Here is a 22,723-nt window from a genome sequence, read left to right on the forward strand (position 1 = left end):
AATATCGCTGGTATACTTGATCAGCCAAGGGAAAGATTAGGCAAGTAATCCACTGGAGCAAATAATGATGAAACATGTTTCAGTTTCCTCCTATAATAAAACTTAAAGTGTAAAGCTGCACTACCACCTACTACATACGTTTTATTAACCGGGTAATTCTCCTAGCAGGAGCGATAGGTGTTGACCCAAAAACTATCCTGTCCAGGGATCCTTGGTTCTTCTCACAGCCCAACATAAGACTGGGGTTGTGTGACTGACGACCATCCTGAGACCGCAGTCAGGAGACCACAGTTTTAAAGTGAAAAAAGAAGTAAGAGTCGCCAGTTCTGCATAACAGAACCCCAGCAGTGCCAGGAAAACAACTACATGGAGAACCACCAGGTTAGAAAAATTGATGCATCACTGCAACTTTAACCCTAATACGACATTTACATGACTTAGAATGCGGTTGATGTGCTTGCTAAGAAACACCGAAGGCCATAACTGCTAGAAGATTTCAGCTTTTAAAGAGCAAGAAAACTATTAGGTAATTTTGAAGTAGGTGAGGACAACTGCTGAAATCCTGTCAGGAAAACTGCATTTAAAGAACTGGGATGGACAAAACTTCGTTATAGGAAAATAATTTTGTAGGATTACAGGGTAACACATTACAGGGTATCTACTCTTTGAAAAGAATTTATCTTTCAGGCAGAGGTATCAACTATTGCTGCCATCTGTACCTGCAGTAGTCTCATTAATTAGCCGTAGACAGTTCAGCCCTGCGATCTGTGTGGCATCCATAACGGACCTCCTCTCTGCATCAGTGAAGAAACATGGGACCTGAAAAGGAAGACATTAGAGACTGCAACACCACACTTTCTAGAGATTTCCCAAAGACTGGCATGTAACAGATTTACAGTTCACATCTTTAACCAACAGCACACTTACAATATTAAAAACAAACTCTCCTAAGCATTAAACTGCATGATCTTTGTTGATGGCATGTCTAGCCCATCACTGTACAGTAGAGGAAAATTTGGACCATTACCTATAAACCTTTCCATATTCTATTATAAGGATTTCAAACACAAAGTAGGCACATTTCTAAGAGGTTTTGCACGAGCCTTATCAAATTTGCAAAAATAAAAATTCAACAACTAAAAACCACAAAATAAGGTATCTACTTAAATATGAATAAAGAATTGCAAATGTCTACAAAACGGAAACATGTACTTTGGCCCTTAGTTTTTATTTAATTTCCACAACTGCCGATTAAACCTTCTTTACCACAAACTTGTTTACTTGGGAATGTTGTATTAAAATGTGACAATCTAAAATTTTTGGGCCATGTCATGTTGGCTCTTAGCAGTTTTTTTCTGACAATTCAATTCCTTGAGAAACAATGTTTCCATGTCTTATAAAAAGGAATCTGCATTTCTCACTGATTCTAATATGTATGAATCAAAAGTGGATTTTCTTTAGTTAATGGGGTGGGGGGGTGGTGGTGCTAGGGTGGAGTGGAGATTGGCATGTTTCCACCCCTCCAGCCTGACTTAAAAGAGCCAGTATGGAGCCTTAAGAATTTGCTTTTCATACTCTTGAAGGAAAGCACAGCCAGTATACTGTAATTTTGTATAACACTTTAAGTTGTACTGATGGTTTTCCATGATTTTCTGCTGTATGCTTTTTGAGCAATCTTTTTTGAAATTCAATGACCTATGTACAATTCCCACTAACAATGTATTTCTTTATAGAAGAACCATTATTTAACTTACAGAAACGACACAATCAACTACAGGTTTCTTCAACGCACTCTCTGCGGTTTCTTTAAGTTTAGTCAGCAGCATGCCAGTAACCTGCTCAGTGGTAAAGTTTCGTTCCTCTTCCAAATACATGACCTACATGATACAACACAAATTTTAATACACTTTTAAATCTACCGTAACAAACATTTATAGAAAATAAGAGGATTTATGTACTTACGTTAAATCCGTTTCTCTAATTCCGTCTGGGGTACACCGCTTACCATGGGGTGTGAAGTGGAGCATGGGAGTTGGCACCTAGCTAGTTAATTTCTAGCATGACAGACAACACAGCAACTAACTATCATCCTTCTCTTTTCATCTCCAGGTATGTTCATCCATACTACTACTACTCTGATCATTAATCTGTGAAATTCATCCCTGCAATCTGTGTTTAAAAGTATGTTCTAGGAAATTGTTATCTGTTTAAACTTAGGTTGGCCCAGTCTTTTATTGATGCCTAATTTATGATAGGTATCTGGCCTCCTCTAGCCAATGAAACAAATGTTTTCTGTTCCTTTGATTAGGTGACCAATTAGCACATCTGTAGAGTATTGCTAAATTAGCCTGACTACATCTTAGCCTCAGTCTATGGGGAGACATATGTGGGGGGTAGACGTGTGTGATTTCTTGACAAAGTGGGATTTTCTCACAAAGTGGACGAAAATGCACAGTTAGACAAACATTGGACTACATTTGACTGGATTTTACTTCCAGCAATAAGCTACATCTGCATTACGTGTTTTTCTATATGGAACACTGCAAAGAGGTAATTCTTTAAAATTCCCTAACTTTTTGGCTTGAACTCCTTTTATCACAATGTGGAACAAATTGCTTTTCTTGGTCTCTTTTCATGGCATGATCTTTAAAACGGTGTCATCTTTCACCCCTCCACCAACACAAACATTTGTCCACATTGCACCTGCATTACTCCACTCACCTCTAGTCAACACCCATGAACTGCTGTCCTATTTATTATCTCTAACAAGTACAACATCCACCTGTCGCCAGAAAATAAAAAGTCACACATCTTACAATCCCCTTGCCTATCTTTCTCTCACTCTGCTTCTATTAGCTGGTGATATATCACCTAATCCAGGTTCCCCACACTCCTCACACACATCAGAGCACTACCGTTCTATAGCGAACCTCAAACACATCACCTGTCTCCCCTCTCTTCCAAAGTCCTTTAAATGTGCCCTTTGGAATGCACGATCTGTTTGTAACAAACTTGCCTCCATTCATGATCTCTTCCACTCAAGAAACCTCAACCTTCTGGCAATAACAGAAGCATGGCTCATGCAATCAGACACTGCCTCACCTGCAGCACTTTCACATGGTGGCCTCCATCTCAACCACACCTCCAGACCTGAAGGCAGACAAGGAGGTGGGGTTGGACTACTTCTCTCCCCACAATGCACGTTTACAGTTCTACCAAATGTCCCATTCACATCTTTTGAAGTACATGCTATTCACATTTTTAATCCACTCTCTCTACGTGTTGCGGTGATCTATCGTCTACCTGGAGCACACCAACAATTTATTGAGGATTTCTCTGCATGGCTCCCTCACTTCTTATCTTCAGACATCCCCACCATCATCATGGGTGATTTCAACATCCCCATTGATAACCCACCTTCCAAAGCCGCTTCCAAACTACTCTCTCTAACCTCCTCACTTGACCTTTCCCAGTGGATTTAATCATCTACTCATAAGGATGGCCACTGCCTTGATCTTGTTTTCTCTAGACTATGCTCAGTTTCTAATTTTTTTAACACACCCTTCCACCTCTCAGATCACCTTATCAGCTACTCACTCAACCCCACTGCTCTTACCTCTCTACTGTCTAACTCTACCAAGCCTCCTCATACCCGCAGAAATCTGAATTCTATTAATCTTTAACAATTTTCCACCTCTCTCCAACACCTTCTCTCCCCTATCTATACATTCTCATCCCGAGATGGCAGTACCCCATTTTCACCAAACCTTAGAAACGGCCCTTGATCAAGTGGCTCCAGCGACACTACATGTCGACTTCGATGTCAACCGTGGCACACTAAAGCAACACAAAATCTTCAAAAACTGTCCCGTAAAGCAGAACGTCACTGGCGTAAATCTCGCACCTCTAATGACTTCTTCACATATACTTCTGTCTACCACTCCTATCGAAATGCTCTGGACACGGCAAAACAAACATACTTCCAATCTCGTATCTATGCTCAGGCTTCTAACCCCAAACGCCTTTTCAATACATTTAAATATCTTCTCAATCCTCCCACCCCGAACCCTCCATCTACTATCAGTGCTCATGATCTTGCTTGACAAGATTGACAAGATCAGACTAGAAATGTTATCCGCTTCCTTGACAAGCAATCAGCTCAATTCCTTCCCACTACCCTCTGACACACTCTTCATTTGACCCCACAAATGAAGAGGAAATTTCTACGCTCTTCTTATCTTCCTACTCTACCTCCTGTCCTCTTGATCCTATTCCCTCGCAAATTGGTAGATCCCTGTCTTCTGTGCTCATTTCACCTCTAACTCAAATCTGTAATCTCTCGCTCTCTACTGGCATCTTTCCATCACTATACAAGCATGCAGTGATTACTCCTATTCTAAAAAAACAAAACTCCGACCCAAACTCTCTATCAAATTACCGTCCCATCTCTTAGCTGCCGTGTCCCTCCAAGCTTCTAGAGAGACTTGCCTACACTCGCCTCACACGCTTTCTTTCCGCTAACAACCTGTTGGATCCTCTTCAGTCTAGCTTTCGTTCTCAACACTCCACAGAGACTGCGTTGACCAAGGTTGTCAATGATCTGAACACTGCTAAAACTGAACGCCATTACTCTCTCCTGGATCTCCCGGCTGCATTTGACACCATTGACCACTCTTCTCCTGTAAACGCTGCAATCCCTAGGGCTTCAAGACACTGTTCTATCCTGGTTCTCATCCTACCTCTCTAATCGCTCTTTCACTGTTAATTTCTCTGGAGCCACCTCTGCTCCGCTTCCCCTATCAGTTGGAGTACCACAAGGCTCAGTGCTAGGTCCTCTGCTGTTCTCTATCTATACCGCTTCTCTTGGAAATCTAATAAGTTCCTTTGGCTTTCAGTATCATCTCTATGCGGATGATACCCAAATCTATCTATCCTCTTATGATCTCTCGACATCTGTGTTGTCCCGTGTAACTGACTGTCTTTCTGCCATTTCATCTTGGATGTCCTCTCGCCAACTCAAACTTAATCTTTCTAAAACAGAGTTAATATTCCCACCCGCCAACAAGAGCATACCTGACATTTCTATCTTTGTTGATAACATGACCATAAATCCCACCCCACAAGCTCGCTGCCTAGGTGTAATCCTTGACTCACACCTATCCTTTGTTCCCCACATTGACTATATCTAAATCCTGCTACATGCATCTAAAGAACATTTCCAGAATTCGCACATGTCTCACGCAAGACACTGCAAAAACCTTAATTCATGCACTCATCATCTCCCGCATTGACTATTGCAATTCCCTCCTTACTGGTTTTCCCAAAAACAGACTTAAACCTCTACAATCTATTTTGCACGCTGCGGCAAGACTGATTTTCCTTGCAAATCGCTCTTCCTCTGTTGAATCACTCTATGTCTCTACACTGGCTGCCTGTTTTGTACCGAATCAAATATAAAATACTTTTACTAACCTACAAGGCCATCAACAAAGCTGCACCAACATACATCCTCTCGTCTCAAAATATCTCCCAACTCGGCAACTCCGTTCTGCACAAGATTTGCGTCTCTCATCCACCCTCATTACATCCTCCCATTCCCGGTTACAGGACTTTTTTCGGGGTGCACCCACTCTATGGAATTCTCTCCCTCGCACAGTAAGACTCTCCTCTGGACTACAAACTTTCAAGCGTTCTCTGAAAACCTACCTCTTCAGACAAGCTTATAATATTCCTCTGCCACCCTCTTAACCTCGCTACCTTTAGCCTGTTACACAATTTCACGCGGGACGGCTGCCCCCTGACCAACATTGTTGTGCGACAGGTTCATTTAGCTTATGAGTCACTTTTACCTTTGCAGTCTGGCTGGGCCAAAATGTAGACTTAACCTCATGTGTCAATCTCCCATTGTCCCATAGATTGTAAGCTTGCGAGCAGGGCCTTCTCACCTCTTTGTCTGTTTTACCCAGTTTGTTATGTTTGTCCCCAATTTTAAAGCGCTACGGAATATGTTGGCGCTATATAAATGATGATGATGATTGCTGACAGACCCCTCCCCTCCCATCTACATACCCCCGCCTCTTCCTCCTCAGTTAATTCAAAAAGCCCCAAGGAGAAAGGTCAATCAAACAAGAGCAAAACAGAGGAAAGGCAGAAGGGAGGGATCGCAGTGTCCCCAGACGGAATCAGAGAAACGGATTTAACGTAAGTACATAAATCCTCTTTTCTCTTTCATCCAGTCTGGGGGACACTGCTTACCATGGGGACGTTCTAAAGCAGCCCCCTAAGGGTGGGACCGCTCTGATAGCCCTTCACGCAGAGCACTACGGCCAATTTGAGGCGTCCAAAGATGCAAGGCATTGAATTGGTACAATCTTGTGAAAGTATGGACCAAGGACCCGGTAACTGCTCTGCATAACTGGTCCGCTGAGGTCCCATTCAGTGAAGCCCAGGACGTCCCCGCAGAACGGGATGAATGGGCAACAATACACTCTGGTACTGGACGGTTAGTACTGACATAAGCTTGCCTTATAGTCAGAGTAAGCCACCTAGCAATGAGTTGTTTAGACGCTGATCATCCACGTCCAAAACAATCAAACAAGATAATAAGAAACTGTCCTATGAATCATTGCAGTCCTTTTGACATAAATTCGTAGAGCCCTGACCACATCCAAAATTTCATGTTCCTTGTTCCAGATCCCTGAGGATCCTCTGTGAACACAGGAACCACCATTCCCTGGTTTACATTAAATCCAGACACCACCCTAGGAAGAATGATGCATTGTCCCTAGGACTGCTCTATCATCCCGAAAACCAGATAAGGTTCACGACAAAGCCCCCCAGCTCAGATACCCCTCGAGCTGAGGCAATAGTAAGAAGGAAAACCACCTTCCAAGTTAAAAACCGTAACTCTGCTGACTAACGGTATGTACTGAAGCTCCTGCAGCGTATAAAGGACTAAACAAGATCCCAAGATTCGTTGGTGGAACATAGGGAGGTTGTATATGAAGCACTCCCAGTAAGAAAGTCCTAACATCCAAACCATCTTGTATAAAAACAAGATAAAGACTCTGAACTGCAGGCTTTATTCCTACACCATGCACGTATGAACGCAAATGCGGCGACAAAATTAAGCCGCACTGGCTTTCTAGCCTAGATAAGGGTATGAATTACCCTGGAAGAAAACCCTCTGGATTTCCACAGAATGGCTTCAAAAGTCATGCCTTTAAATTCAATTGGGCTAAATTCTGATGCAAGAATGGTCCCTGAATCAGCAGAAGTTTCCAAAGAGGTACCGAATACCCAGGTCCAATGTCAAAGAAGAACCTCTGGACACCAGACTCTTCATGTCCAAGCTGGCGCCACAAGAATGAGTGGCCGATCTCCCTCTTGAGTCTCCAAGGACTCTGGGAATCATTGATATAGGGGGAACCAGGTAACCTCGCCTGAAGTCCCCTGGCATTGTGAACACATTCACTGCCATTATCAGATCTCTTCTGGTCTTGCACTAAATTTTGTAAGCTTCCTGTTGTGGCTCAACATCGTCCGAACGACTGTGTCGTCTCCAAAGATAACACCATATGACAATCTAACTTCAGATGGGACCCCGTCCACTTCTTCAACATGTTCCCTTGAAAACAGAGAGTGGATCCTATCATAAGGGAGAGTCTCAAAAGACGCTACCCTGTTTCCTCATACACAGAAGGACCAACGGCCTCTTACAGGACAGAATCCTGTTCATCCCCTCTTGCAGAGACCCTATCTTGTCCTCTGGAAGAAAAATCTTCTGGGCGAATTATGCACATGGTGTATCAGAAGAGGAGGATGAGGCTTATCTTCCCCGAAGAGATTGTCTCCTCCTCCAGAAAATCTAGATCTAACCGGATGACCTCTGCCAGACATGGCCCCCCCCCCCCTAAAGGGCTGTCTGAAAAAAAAAAACAACCTCGGAATCCTAGATCTTGGAGTATTAACTCCACTAGCGTAAGGAAGGGATACTACAATCTCTCAGATTCCACATCCGCATTCCATATTTTAACCATAATGTACTTCTGGTAGCTACAGTTGTAGCCGATACTAGAGGAAGACTGGGTGCTGAATTCTGGTCTGCCTCATACACTTAACTCGCGTCTTCCTTCAGGCACATAGCTTACTCTCTCAACTCTGCAGAATGAGGGAATATGAACTCTTCTATGATCCTACTAATGAGGAGTTACAGTCCTCTAACCATTCACCTTCTCCTTCAGAGGATCCCTCCGAGTCAGACAAGAGAAACAGCGAATTTGCTGATCTATGTCTCTTATTTTTAGGTAAATGTCTCGGGCTCTTCAGTCACCGGTTTAACCGATATAACCTGCCATTCTGAATTCCTGGCCTTCTATCACTGCAGACCATCCAGGCTTCTCACAGTGGAAAATACCTGATACGCCAGAGAAGATTGTCCTAATACCGAGGGTAAAGGACTTGTTCTCTTTATAGACATGTCTGAATTAAGGCTACCGCTTTCAGAGGCAGAAGGTAACACCTCAACTACCACTGGAACCTCCGATGGGTTAGATCATAATTTGACCGGGGTACCAACCCCCTGTGTCAAAAACAGTACCCACTCAGGAGGATTGAAGCCTGAATGGAGCCGTTTTTACAATGCGCCCCAACTGCGCCCCGCAGCACAATCAGTACAGCGCGCCCCTGGATCCTAATGTTCACCCGCTATTTAGCATTACATTTGGAACAAGGAAAATACGTGGCACATTTTGCTTTAATTTTCTCACATTTTTAGTAGAAAATAACACTACCACAGAGTAAAATACAGGTACATATACAAAATATATTTACACAGAAAATACTACTAATCTATGAACCTACAAAAAGATAGTATTTCTGTCAATGAGAGAGCAATAATTTCTTATAAACATTATGCTCATCCCCCCAAAATGTGCTCAGAATCTTATACTTCCCTATCTACTTATAGACAGTATCTACTATATAAATGCCTAGTGGCGTGTGTGAAAAAAAACAGAAAAAAAACAAGCTGCAGCGCCACCTGCTGGGCAGAGTTATACACTGACCTATATATTTCTTGAAGGAGAAGTGACAGTTGGGAGTGGTTGCCGGGGGTGACAGTGGGGAGTTTTTAACACCTTAAGTAGCTTGATGAAGGATGTGGCGATGAACATGAAGGATGAGGTGATGAGGTGATGGAGAAAAATGATGAGGTGGTGACATGTGGACAAAACCATGTTAAAAAAGGGCGCTTGCGTCGGGAAGTAACACTCTTCCCCTGAGGAGGCCTGGGCTAGGCCCAAATGCATGACAAGAACCTTTTTAACACCTTAAGTAGCTTGATTTGACTAGAATGCATGAGTATCATGCACAGGTTAACTTGTAAAATATACTTAGCCAAGGACAGGCTGTAAGCAGCCTCAGACCTTCCAGAATGGCTGCAATCAGCCCAGAGCACCTGAGTCTCAATGCTCACTAGCTAATTTAGCATTGCATTTGGAACAGGGAAAAAACTCTGCACATCTTGCTTTACTTTTCTCAAACATTTTTTTTTTAGTAGAAAATAAATCTGCCACACTGCAAAATACAAGCACATACACCAGATATTTGCACAGAAAACACTAACTAATGTATGAACCAGTCAAAACATAGTATTTCTGTTCATGAGAGAGCAATAATCCTTTAGAAACATTATGCTCATCCCTCAAAAATGTGCTCAGAATCTTATACTTCCCTATCTACTTATAGAGAGTATAAAATATACTTAGCAAGGAAAGGCTGTCAGCTGCAGCAAATTTTCCAGAATGGCTGCAATCAGCCTAGAGCACCTGAGTCTCAATGCTCACTAGCTAATTTAGTATTGCATTTGGAGCTAGTGAAACACTTTAATTTAGGGCCCTTTCCTTTATCTGTCATTTTACAAAGGAAGGCACACCAAACATACCGACTTAAATTTAGCTGTTAGAGAGTGAGACAGCATAGACATAAAAGTTATACTTATAAATTATTAAACCAAAATAAAATAACTTGGCAAGTGGGAGAACTATAATATAATTTCCACTAGCCCACCTTGCAGTCAGCAATACAATAATATATGTTTAAATAAATCAGATACTTAGCCAAACAGGGGAGAAGTCTAACAGCAGTGTCTGCTCCCTCTGATGTATGTCCTTTCCCAGACTTCTATTTGGCGCCAAAAAGGCTGGGCTAATCCAACTTCTCATGGAGAGCAGGGAAGCTCTATATTATAGCTCCCCCCCCCCCTCTTACAATGCTGTCTCTCTGAAGTGCTTTTCCTGCCCCATTAGCGGGGAGGAGAAGAAAACAAATAGTATATGGCAGAGTAGTGGAGACCCACTCCTCCGCGGCTATATTTTTTAGTTTTATTTTTTTAAAATGGCCGCCGGCATTCTTTTCATTCCGATAACCGGCCCTCTATGCCTAAAGGCAGCACCGGTTATCGGTGAGGCCCCAAGAGTGACAGCGGTCCGGAGAGACCGCTAGTCACTCTGTATTCAAGCACCCTAATTTTGCTCTGCCAGTGAGAGCCTCTGGCTCTCAGCTGACAGAGCAGTGCCTGCGCTGCTGTTCTGTGAGTGTTCTCTTTTTCTAGCAGCAACTAAAACAGTGCCTTACTCCATCTTTTTGCATATGGCCCCAAGAGTGTGTACCCAAGTCCCCCCTATGCTCCGAGAGCGGGTGACTTGGTACAATCCATTTACCGAGTAGCGGCGCTCTATGCCCACAGTGGCAGCGCCGGTACTCTTAACTGTAAAGACCTGATGGTCTCTGTTGCAAAGAAGGGGCTCCGGTGTGACAGCAGTCCCTGAGATCGCTGGCAGCACTGGCAGTGAGAGCCGTCCTGCTCACACTGAATTTTGTCTCGGTTGCAGCTATTTACAGCATAGGAGTCCCCTTCAGTTCTTGCACGTTATTCATTTAGCAAAATAAAATGAAAATAAAGTAAAATCAGCAAGGTGTAGCTGCAGAGCAGCCACAGTAAGCCCAACTCCTTTGGGCACCTAAAAAAAAACTGAGGAGGAAGAGGCGGGGGTATGTGGAGGGGAGGGTCTGTCAGCAATGCTAGAAATTAACTAGCTAGGTGCCAACTCCCATGCTCCCCTTCACACCCCATGGTAAGCAGTGTCCCCCAGACTGGATGAAAGAGAAAAGAAAGTTGCAATATTGACAGTTCAAAAAAGTAGTTATAGGGGGGAAATTCATGAAGAATATTATCAGTAAATTAAAACAGCTACAACTCATTAGTAATGGGAATTAGTGCAAAAAAAGTGTGTTCTCCAGCATTTTACCTAATCAAAAGTGGAACCAAACTTAAAGCCTCTATAATATTGAGGGAGAGGGGGAGATTTACGTCTGCTTTTATTAAATCTCTGGTGTTCGCAACTTACAGAAAACTGGTGACAAATAAATAAAATCCTAGTAATGTAGGTGGGTTTTCAATGTAAATTTTGTGTTTATTCCTCTCTGCCCAATTTAAAGAGAATCAGCCTCCTTCCAAAATAGTGGTAGATTGCTTTTATGGGAATGTTTCCAAACACTATGAAATAAGGATGCATTTTAAAATGCATTCAGTAAAGTAGGCAAATTTGCACACAGCAGCATTGCAAGTCCACAAATTTTGCTTTTGCTATTTACCATTTCTTAAACATGCAAAGTTCAAAAGCCATGAACACACTGATCGGAAGCAGGACACAGGTTTTTCATTGCCATTCTACAGGAGTATATTTAGACTCCAAAACCTTCAAATAGAATATGTACTAGTAGTTCATTTACCTTGATACCAGCCGAGCCTGTTGGTAACTCAACAAGTTCACAAGCCAGACCTGGCTTCTCAGCCTGCACAAATGGATCAGTGTAAGCTCGGCCAAGAAACCTTTTGAAGCCTTGCAGAGTGTTCTTTGCATTGGAAATGACCTAGAGGAAATCAAGGGGGGAAAAAAGAAAAAAGTCAGCACGTTTTAGACAAAGCAAATATCAAAAGGAAGTATTAACTTTCAGATTAGGGGAAACAGTTGTGCATGCGAGACACAAGCTTAGTCAGGAATATTAGGAGGTACATGTGCAAATTACACAAACACCTTGACTTACAAAGAGCCACGTATAACCCTCTCAATACTATAGTATGAGACATAGTAACAATTGTTAGGTGCCATCTTCACACCCCAATGGGACAGCTGTGTTTCCCCACAAAGCTTTGATAATAATATGTCAATTAAATCCTTCTCTCCGAATCCATTGGGAGGGGGAGGGGCACTGGATCATGGGGATAGAGTATTAGAACCTTGGCAATATAAATAAATATATTTAAGCTCCTGACTCTTCTATATTCCCATGGTGGAGGGTATTCTTAACTTAACCATGCCCCTCATGGCAGATTTGGAGAAAAATGAAAAACCAAGAGAAAAAAAACCCCCACCACAACCGCCTCAAAAAATACTTTTAACTTTCAACAGTAAAAACATTGTAAGTAGTGTGGACACTCAGAGTCCTCCCAATGGATTCAGAGAAAAGGATTTAACGGAAGTATCAAAATCCAGCTCCCACCATCATGCTCTTGGGGAACACTGAAATACAGGAACTTCCCAAAGTTGCCCCTTCTGGTGGTTACACTCAGTTGCGTTACTCAGCACCAAAACAAAATGAAACTTTTAAAGCTTTCTAAATGTACGCAAGGAGGACCATGTGGATGTCCGACAGCTGCTCAGTAAAGGCTCCCACCACCCACTGATCTGGGTAGAATTTGCTTTCAAATTATAAGGAACAAGGACAGTTTGATCCTGTAGTGGCTTTACCTGTCTGAATTCTTATGGGATTTCCCTACAACAGAAGCTGACCCTGAACAAGAGCATTTAAAATAAACCTTAAGTGAAGGACACTGGTCCACGGTGGAAGCCAACATTGCTGTCACAGACTCTGAAAGCAACAATGAAGAACGACAGCCCCTCCCAACCTGAAGGTTGGAGTGCCGTCACAATTAATGAATTCAATATGGCAAACAGAAAGACCAGGTTAAGGTTGTTGACCCTTAACCACCAGAGGAGTGCCCAACGCATTTTCGAAGACAGCAAGATCTGTTGTCTGCTCAGATAAGCGTGTGATTGGTGTCTTTTCAAGACGGGATTGATCTGGAATGCACCGGAATGCAACTATTCAAACTGCACAGCTTCAAATTGAGACCATCTTCCCTGTCTGCGAGTCAATAGACACCCTACTAGTATGCATAATGGGTCTATCTTGATTTCCAGGGTGGGGGAGGGGCGCACAAGTAAACATTCCGTTGAGTTGAACAAGAGACCCAGAAAAACAAGCCTTTGGGTAGAGATCAGATTGGATTTCTAATCAGTGAAAATCCAACTGTGGGACTCCAGACCACCAGAACGTTGGAGTGGAGGATCTGGATATTCAAAATGGGATGAAAGGAATTACTGTGTTTCTGAACTAAAAACTGGTTTGAATAAAAACCCATCCCCTTGTGAGCTGCTGGCACCAGGCTGATTACACCCAGCAAGTAACATTTCAATGGCTTATCACAGGCCCTGGCACTTTGCCTGGTACACAGGAAGGCTGGTAGTTGAACTCTGATGAGAAAGTCTAAATAAACTCAATCCATGACACCTCCCATCCAGAAATCTAAGGTGGAATTAAACCACTGATGCTGGTAGAAAAGTAGACTGGCTCCAACCATAATCACTGCCAAGAGCGTTGACTGTCCATTACACTGACAAATTGTCTGAGGGCTTGGCAGCTAGCTCCCTTGTGGACCAGATCTACTGTCCATCACAATGGACAGAGGTCTGCCTTGCCAATGCCTCAACCTTCACTTTATCTGCAGCATGAAATGAAAGAAACCAAGAGCCCTGCGCTTTTAGCAAATTCACCAGCATGAAGAAACTTTATTTGTATCCCTCCTCCCTAAAGGATATGAATAAGCGTGTAACCTGGTACTTCCTTTCAGATTTAGTCCATGCCTCATAAGAGATGAAGGGAAAGAAAGTAACTGCTTCATCCTCTTAAACAGCTTAGAGTAATTCGGTGTGGACTTCTTGATGTCCTAGATGTGCTCCATATCACCTAGCAGAGTACTCTTTGAAACACACAAGGAATCCTCAATATTCAACTCATCTGCTACCCAACATAATTCTTGTGAGGATCACTCAGTGCTGTCCCGATTCCACCCTGGGGGAAGATCATAGTCATTGATATTTCTCAGACATAGGCCCTAAGGAGTTTTCCAGAATTCTCTCTAAAGATGAGAAATAAAGGGCAAGGGGACATCTGCCGAGCACACGTAGATGAATGGGGTATTTCAGCAAAAGAAACGAGTCCCTTCACTCTCAACCAAGGGAGGTGCAGCATGCAGTATAAAACTTGGAAATAGACTGAGCCAGGTATTTAGCCCACAATTGTTCTGAAAGATCAGTGGCAAATACCACAGGGGTGTGTGTGCAGCAGTCGTCTTAACCAAGCAGACTGCGATAAGCAGTCTGTGCCTGATTGTTGTTCTAAGTTGCCCAGTGGACATTTTAAACAGGAATATAAAGTTGCAGATGAAGCACCTCCAGTCTTAGACCTGGAATTGCCTTCCTTCTAAGACATAACAGGTGGGGAGAGAGGAGGGATGAAAAAGAACAAAACAAAAACAGATACAGAAAACACAATATGATAAAAATGAACCCTTAAAACAGAGGCTGTGTGATCCAAAAGCCACAGCAGTAATAGAACAATTAAAAATAAAGTCACAGGCATGCTAATGCAGCCCAGCAATAAAGTACCCTGTCCTCTGAGCACTCTTAATAAATACAATGTGTTTAAGCTCATCACTACTTTTAATTCCCTTCCTGCACAGATTTTTTGGGTATTATTTTTTTTAATACAAGTGCAAATATCCTAATGGAGACTAGTCTCACAGTTCAGTGTACCCCAACAAGAGTATAAAAAAAATATATATTGGTTACACAGAAAATGGAAATGTGGATACAGTTAGAATTCTGAAAATACATAACCCAATCAATCAATTGCTCATGATTGATCAGATAGCAAAAGTATGGATTAAGAAAACACATTAACACAACTTACTTGGCTTTTTGCCGCTGCACCAATAGATCTGCTCTTAGGTCCAAATGAAATGCATGACCTGCAAAATAAAATAGTGATTCAAGTGATACTCAGCTACTTGCACTTTGTGTGTGTTAGAAAACAAGGAAGATGAAAAAGGAAAAGCCAAATACACCACCTAATTTTGTCTGAGATATATATATATATGAAAAACAATATATGTACATACATAAGTGGAATGGTTGACATTTTCTACTGCCTACAATATGTGAGGTAATTTTGGACTGCAGCCGATAATTCTTGCAAAAGCAAAATTAAAACGATAGCCACACCTACCCAGCATAAAAGGTTTATTAGGCATCATATTACTCTGAGCATTTCACACACAGTACTTCTTGTTCATTTGTATTGTGTCAGCAGTAGCAAAGGACATTGGCCAAAACTTGGGAGGCAATTTCTGTAGATCTCAGTGGGGGTCCCCTTTTCTGGCTGGTTTAAGGGAACGGCCACTCTCAAACATGGAGATCTCTTTTCTTTGGATTACCCTCAGGTATGTTGAGGGCCGCAATAAGACCAACACACTGCAGAAGGTTCAGAAATCGAGTTCAAAAAAGTAACTCCAAATCTAGAAGTTTTATGAAACCATGAAAGCATTAAGATATAAACTAAATTTTAGAACAACCATGAAGAGTCTGAAAACTTATACTGATCCAGTCATTAAAATGTTTTAATTAATGTTTGAACAAAACACTTCTGTGAAACTGAAGTAGTGTTGTTCATATATTGGGATACCTTTCCCTGGACAAATATGACAATTAAATAGTGTTGCTATGCAACTAGTAAAGAACATACGCGAAAAGCAACAGCCAAGAAGAAATGATAGTTTTATGCAAGCGCCTTCACACAATATCCAATGTTAGCTGTAACAGAAGTAACCAAGAAAATAGTCCGATACAAAATGGATCCAGTTTTACATTTACCTCACATTTTGTAGAATGTAGACACAGGAATTAATATCAAACTCTACTGCATAAAAATATACCAATGCTGTAGTAGCACATTTGTGACGGAAGGATTACAGTAGCACCCAGACTACAGCAGATTAAAGGGCTGGTGCCCAGCACCAGACTTTCTTATGCCTCCACATTCCATCAACAAATATGAAGAAATCCTGTGTGGACAAGGTGTATTTCATATGGATCAATTAACTATTCTTGTGCATACGGTGAACTCTCCTGCTCATAGAACAAAACCAAAACGCCCCTTAGGCAAATCAAACCCTGACGACTGTACAACTATGATACACAACAATTTACCACCCCACCAATAGGTGCATGTCTGCATAAAGTTGAAACTGCTCAGTATCAAACCAGAGGAGTAATGAAGTCCTTATATGATTTAATGTTACAAACTCTTATGAAAGATGAAGCAGAGCACACAAACATATATAACCACCTGAATCTTCATGAGCAGGTAGTGGAGAAAGACAGAGTTATTCTGTTAATCACTTATTCTCTTGGGTGGAGTCCTTACACAATATGTCCTATACCAGAGGAGAAATCTACACTGGCTGTCTATTCACACTGCCACTGCAGGAAAGGCTTCCACATAACCGTTTACATTACATAATCATGACTTATACACTATTGCTCCAAATCTATACCACAGAGCTAAGCAAATGATCATGGATGAATAACATACTCTAAAGAGCTGGCCATGCGAATTATGTAAAGAAGTGGAAATGTTTAGTTTATTCACAACCATACTTCAGCTAAATGTATACATTCTGATGGAGTTATGGGTTTCCTAATGCTTGCAAGACTTCAGATTACCAATATATATATATCCTCCTGTCTTATTTTATATACCATATAGACAGCATTAATACTATATGGATTTGTTAAAACAATGTCTATCTTACCAAAATGAATATTTATAAGGAAAGATTTTGTTGAAACCTGTAATACTGTAATAAAACGATAGGAGGGTGGAAGAATCTGAGGAATGCAGACAAAGGAAAACTGAAAAACAGAGTTCAGAAAATGTACAGGGGTATGTGCTCTGTTGCTTGGACTTTACCTTTAATAAAATTGCCTTTAAAAAACCCCCAAAAAAACCCCAGCAAACTGCAGTGAATTGGCGATTATTCATAACCTTTGCTTAACAAATATACCACTTAGGGGCATATTCAATTGTTTGAATATCCCGCCGCGTTAAAACTATTAAGCTAGATTTCAGCTCGCTGCTCAGGGAGCTGCGAGCTGAAATCCAGCGAGAAAACTACCGTAATACCGTTTTTTACGGCACTATTACGGTAATAGTGCCCGGAGCGCAAGATTTTCCGCCGACAATTGAATAAGCCCCTTAGGGGGGTATTCAATTGTTAGCGAGATCCCCGGAAAAACGAGCGCTCAAAATATATTAGCGTTAATACGGTAATATGCGCGTAAATACCGTTAATACGGTAGTTTACTCGCTGAATTTCATGCTGCGAGATGAAATTCAGCGAGTAATTACCGTATTAACGCTAATATTTTTAGAGCGCTCGTTTTCCGGGGATCTCGCTAACAATTGAATACCCCCCTTAGTGTCTATAACAGTTGAAACAATATAGCATAGGTTTGGTGTTGCATCCTAGTGTATCACATTACCAGGGAATGCATTGTTCAGAAGGCAAGAAACTTATTAAGCATTTCCCATGAAATACTATGTTTCAGTGCACATAACTCATAAGAACACCAAGAGGGGTTTCACTTTTGTTTTTTTACAGAGGGAGAGAAAAAAAAAAAAAAAGTTAACTAAAGCCACTTTAATTTAATTAATACATCAAAACACAAAATAACCAGTGAACCAACGGCTTATAAATACCTAATTGGTGCAATCAGCTACGCTCACCATGCATGTTGTGAACATTGCTAGGACACCAGTTCGTGTGTGTGTGTGTGTGTGTGTGTGTGTGTGTGTGTGTGTGTGTGTGTGTGTGTGTGTGTGTATATGTATATATTATTTTTTTTAAACACAAACTAAAGGTCTGGCATATGGCATATTCAGCACTTCAGATGTAGGGTGAAACAACTTCTCAGAGAAATCAACCCTCTATCAACAGGAAATTCAGCTGCGTACCTAATGTGTACGAGACCTTACTGATATGGCTAGCATGCAATCTTCTTGAACACACAAATTGTCCTGGCGCAATGGAACAGACCTCCAACGACGAATCAAATAATCACTTGATGTTTGCTAATATTCTTCAATAAATAGAGACAGTTGTAACAGTTCATCCGATATGATAAACAGTGGAGCCAATAAAGTAACCAATCAATCAAAGCCAATCCAGGGTCTCTTTGAATGAATAAGTCAATCTCTATGTGAGAAAATAGCGTGACAACTTCATCCGGTGGTTAGCAAACATGCAATACGATACCGTGATGAGATGGATCCATGAGATCGTCTTGTTGAGTTATATAGTTACTTCACCCACGGACAGCAAGAGCTCAGATGTCTCGATAGCAGACCTCTTTTGAAAGAGGAAAGATGGTCCCGATCCGTATACACCTATTGTAAAACACATCCAAAATCGTGGCAGGTAGAAAATTTCCCGTAGCTAACAGCACACTGCTCGATAAACACTTCACGAGTGAGTCACTTCAGCTGGTCACATGACCTGACGCCTTTTTATCACCAGTTGGTGATTTCATCAGAGGTACTGAGTGGTTTCCTTTGATTCGTTCTTAAATACTCACTAGTTAATTAGTCAATTCATGATAAGAGTTTTTTCCCTGATCTAATACAGATGGCAAGATCTTTGCTATATCATCAAAAGGAATTTATACTCCTATTTCTATCTACAGCGCTTCCAATCCTATCTACAATCAACTCATTTATAAATGCAAATAATATAAATATAGATATAAAAATATATATAAAATTTTAGTGGAAACCAACCCTCAGTCCATATAGTAACAATATGACCACTAAACACATATCAATAAAAATACACATAGGTACCATTATAAATATATAAAAAATAAATAAATATATATATATATATATATATATATATATATATATATATATATATATATATATATATATATATATATATATATATTATAATATATATACAATAAACCCATCAACGGGAATAAATATGTTAAACCTTCTAATTCCGAAGAAGACTACATAGGAGACACCTATCCAAAATCTATCACATTTTGGTACATTTGTTAAATGATAGATATATCTATCTCTACCTCTCCTCCTGTTTCCACCACTTCTAACTCTGCTCTCCAGCTACTTTGCCCTCCTCCTCGACGACCCTCCTCCCCCCGTCCCCTCTGGGGGTCTCACTGTCTTCCGCCCCCTCCTTCTTGGGCTCCGTTGTTTGCCAATCCTCCCTCCCCCTTTCCCCACCCTCTCTAGCTGTGCATTGAGCTTACTGAGTTACTGTGCTTACTGTTTACTGTACTGTGCTGTCTCACCTTGTATTGTAATTCGTTTTGTCCCTGTACGGCGCCACGGACACCTTGTGGCGCCCTATAAAAATTAATAATAATAAAATCTCTACATCTCTCCATCCACATCTCTCCATCCATATATCTATATATCTATATCTATATACACACACACACACACACACACACACACACACACACACAGATAGAAGACTTAATTTCTCTCACACTGACGATGAGAAATGTATAGTTTATAAACCATAACCCACCCTAAAAACGGGATATTAAAAAGTGCCATATATTGAAAAAACAATAAAACAATGAAACAATATATCTATCATAGTGACCAATATAGTGTCCTCATTGGTACTCGAGTATATTACTACCGTAAATCTAAAATGGTGACTAATAAAAAATTGTCAGCCACCAATGGTATCTGAAAATACCTAGTTCCATAGCGATTTATGAACACACATATCTCAAAACTAAAGAGCCTCATGTTAAAAAGTTGATATTATGACAGAACATCGTTCAGTTCCAAAGCTTCATTGAATCCTCCAGGACTCAAGGCATTCAGCTGATGTATCCAAAAGACCTCTTGTGTGCACAACCGTTTAAATCGGTCGCACCCCCCCTTGTGGTTTGTGTAATATGTTCGACCCCACAAATTGTAAGGCATTTATCTCTTCCATTATGCACCTGATCAAAATGAAGTGAGACGCTATGATTAATTTTACGGTTCAGAATGTTTCTCCGATGTTCCATGAATCTTACCTTGAGAGCTCTTGTGGTTCTACCCACATAGATTAGATCACAACTGCATTTCAAAATGTATATGACAAAACAAGTGGAACAATTTATTAGACCTCTAATTTTATATCTTTTATCCCCACAACTAAATTCTGTCAATTTGTTATTTATAAATAGACATGTAGTGCACTTCTTCAACCCACATCTATAACAACCCTCTAAACATGTTGGGATCCAATTAGGAATGCTTGTTGTTTATACTATCTTTTTAGTTGTATCCTTAATAAAACTCGGTGCAAGGATATTTTTGAGGTTGATATTTCTCTTAAAAATCACTAAAGGGTTACTGGGTAATAATTTTCTAAGTGAACTATCTTGTTGAAGAATACTATAATTCTTCTTAATAATCCTCTTGATAGCTCCCGATTGGTTATTATATTTCGAAATGAAAGCAACGGAGGATGGTGTATCCTCCTGTTCGATCCCACAACTATTCTGCTGATTGGGATCCTTACCCCTCAAGAGTAACTCCCTGTCCAATCCTCTAACTTCATCCAATGCCCTATCAAGAAGGTCTTTAGGATATCCCTTCCTAATAAAATCATTCAACATATCCCTTGCTTGTAAATCAAAATTAGTCGGGGAGGAGCAATTCCTTTTAAGGCGCATAAGCTGTCCTTTAGGGATATTCTGTTTCCACTTCTTGTAGTGCGAGCTTTTGAAGTGCAGATAACTAGCTACATCTACTTTCTTCTTAAATGTGGAGGTCTCTATTCTGCCGTCTATGACTGTCAATTGTAGATCTAAAAAAATCCATCGTTGTTTGGTGATATCTACTCACAAACTTATTATAGTTAATTGTATTTAAAGCAGATACAAAAGATGATGCCCGTGACTCTCCTCCAAATAATAAAAAGATCATCAATATACCGGCCATAGAGGACCAGGTCCGCACCGAATCCGCCTCCCCACACATGGGCGTCCTCAAAGGCGCCCATGTAAAGGTTGGCATAACTCGGGGCGAACCTGGTCGGGGCTTTAATTGATTGGTTACTTTATTGGCTCCACTGTTTATCATATCGGATGAACTGTTACAACTGTCTCTATTTATTGAAGAATATTAGCAAACAACTTTTGAGCGTACCTAGTTTGTTGGACTGAGTTACTTCATCGGCTTTATAGACACCTTGTTGATCCGTATATGCACAAGTACTTGATATTCACTAGGCACACTTGCTCTATGTGCCTACAAGGTGGCGCTTGAATACTATCAGCTCTAGTTTGAGCATCTGAGACTTTTTTGAATTGGAGTCCTTCTAGGAGTGATTTATTGGCCATAAATTATTCATTCACTTCGTGATGGACATTCTCAGAGCACCGACTCATTAGAGTTTATTGTCATCACTTTGATATTGTTACCAGTTGGTCTTTTTAGGGTTAATGTAATATTGGTGTTTGCACATGCCAAATAAAATGTTATTTTAATCAATACCATACTTTATCTCATTGGTAAGGGATTGCCGAATCACACTCAGCGCTGGTTGATTATTTCTTTTTGCAATCTTCTTGATCCTTAACATGTTGGGTTAAGTCCAATTAAAATAATGCAGCTTATCCAGAGCAAATTGTAGCCATACTAAAATTATTGTCCCGTCAATCTCCTGTGATATGAAAGTTTACAAATTGTACATGAACAAGTAGCTGGCTATCTTCTAGAACTGCTCTCATGAAATCCGCAGAATATATTGTAATTGGACAGCACTTAAATAAAACCAGTTTTGCTCTAAGGTGATTGAAGTAATCAGGAATAGGTGTATACACTATGCAACATCTTATTTGCAGGCAGTGTCATTTTGTGAGTCATGTAACTAGATTTGTCTGGCCATGTCTGTATAGATTTATTCCTACAGATTGCTTAACAGAATCAGTTTGGGTTTAACTAAAACATTTCTTCGACAATTATTTTCTGATGCATGTTTTTATCTTTTGTAATCGTTGATCAAACACCATTTTTGATTGCTTGCTTCTCAATCTTTCAGCCACACTAGTGTCAAATACGGATGGTGCTATAAGAATGTGGTAAACATGAACTAATCTCTATGCAGATTTCACTAAAACTACAAAAAACAAGAAACAAAACAAAAAACATGCTCCCATTTATGTATCTGCAGGAAAAACAAGCATAACATACAAGTGGTTTCTCACTGGGTGCCGAATCAGAAATTGAACTCTGATCATTTTTTGTAATATTTCAATTATACATTACAAAAGTATATCTAACTAAGCTTTGACAAATATATTTAACTAAGGGCCCACAGTGCTTCGGAACAATATAACATGCACTATATACTTAAACCGATTATTTATGCAATATCACCTTTATCTTCTGTTTTATAATCACTCAAAATGATATTAATGGATTTTTTTTAATTTATTTTTTTTAA

General features: G+C 40.6%; 1 protein-coding gene across 1 annotated transcript in view; it reads right to left on the reverse strand.

Moving 5' to 3' along the window:
* HSPA4 (heat shock protein family A (Hsp70) member 4) overlaps positions 1-22,723 on the reverse strand; it is a 41,438-nt gene that overhangs the window by 13,956 nt on the left and 4,759 nt on the right. Inside the window, exons 2-5 of the mRNA XM_075209705.1 lie at positions 15,097-15,154; positions 11,794-11,934; positions 1,755-1,877; positions 720-819 (exon numbers count right to left, since the gene is read on the reverse strand). Coding sequence (XP_075065806.1) covers positions 720-819; positions 1,755-1,877; positions 11,794-11,934; positions 15,097-15,154 — 422 coding nt within the window. The remainder of the gene's footprint in view (positions 1-719; positions 820-1,754; positions 1,878-11,793; positions 11,935-15,096; positions 15,155-22,723) is intronic.

This window comes from Mixophyes fleayi, chromosome 4, assembly GCF_038048845.1.
Source record: "Mixophyes fleayi isolate aMixFle1 chromosome 4, aMixFle1.hap1, whole genome shotgun sequence".
NCBI classification, from domain to species: Eukaryota; Metazoa; Chordata; class Amphibia; order Anura; family Limnodynastidae; genus Mixophyes; species Mixophyes fleayi.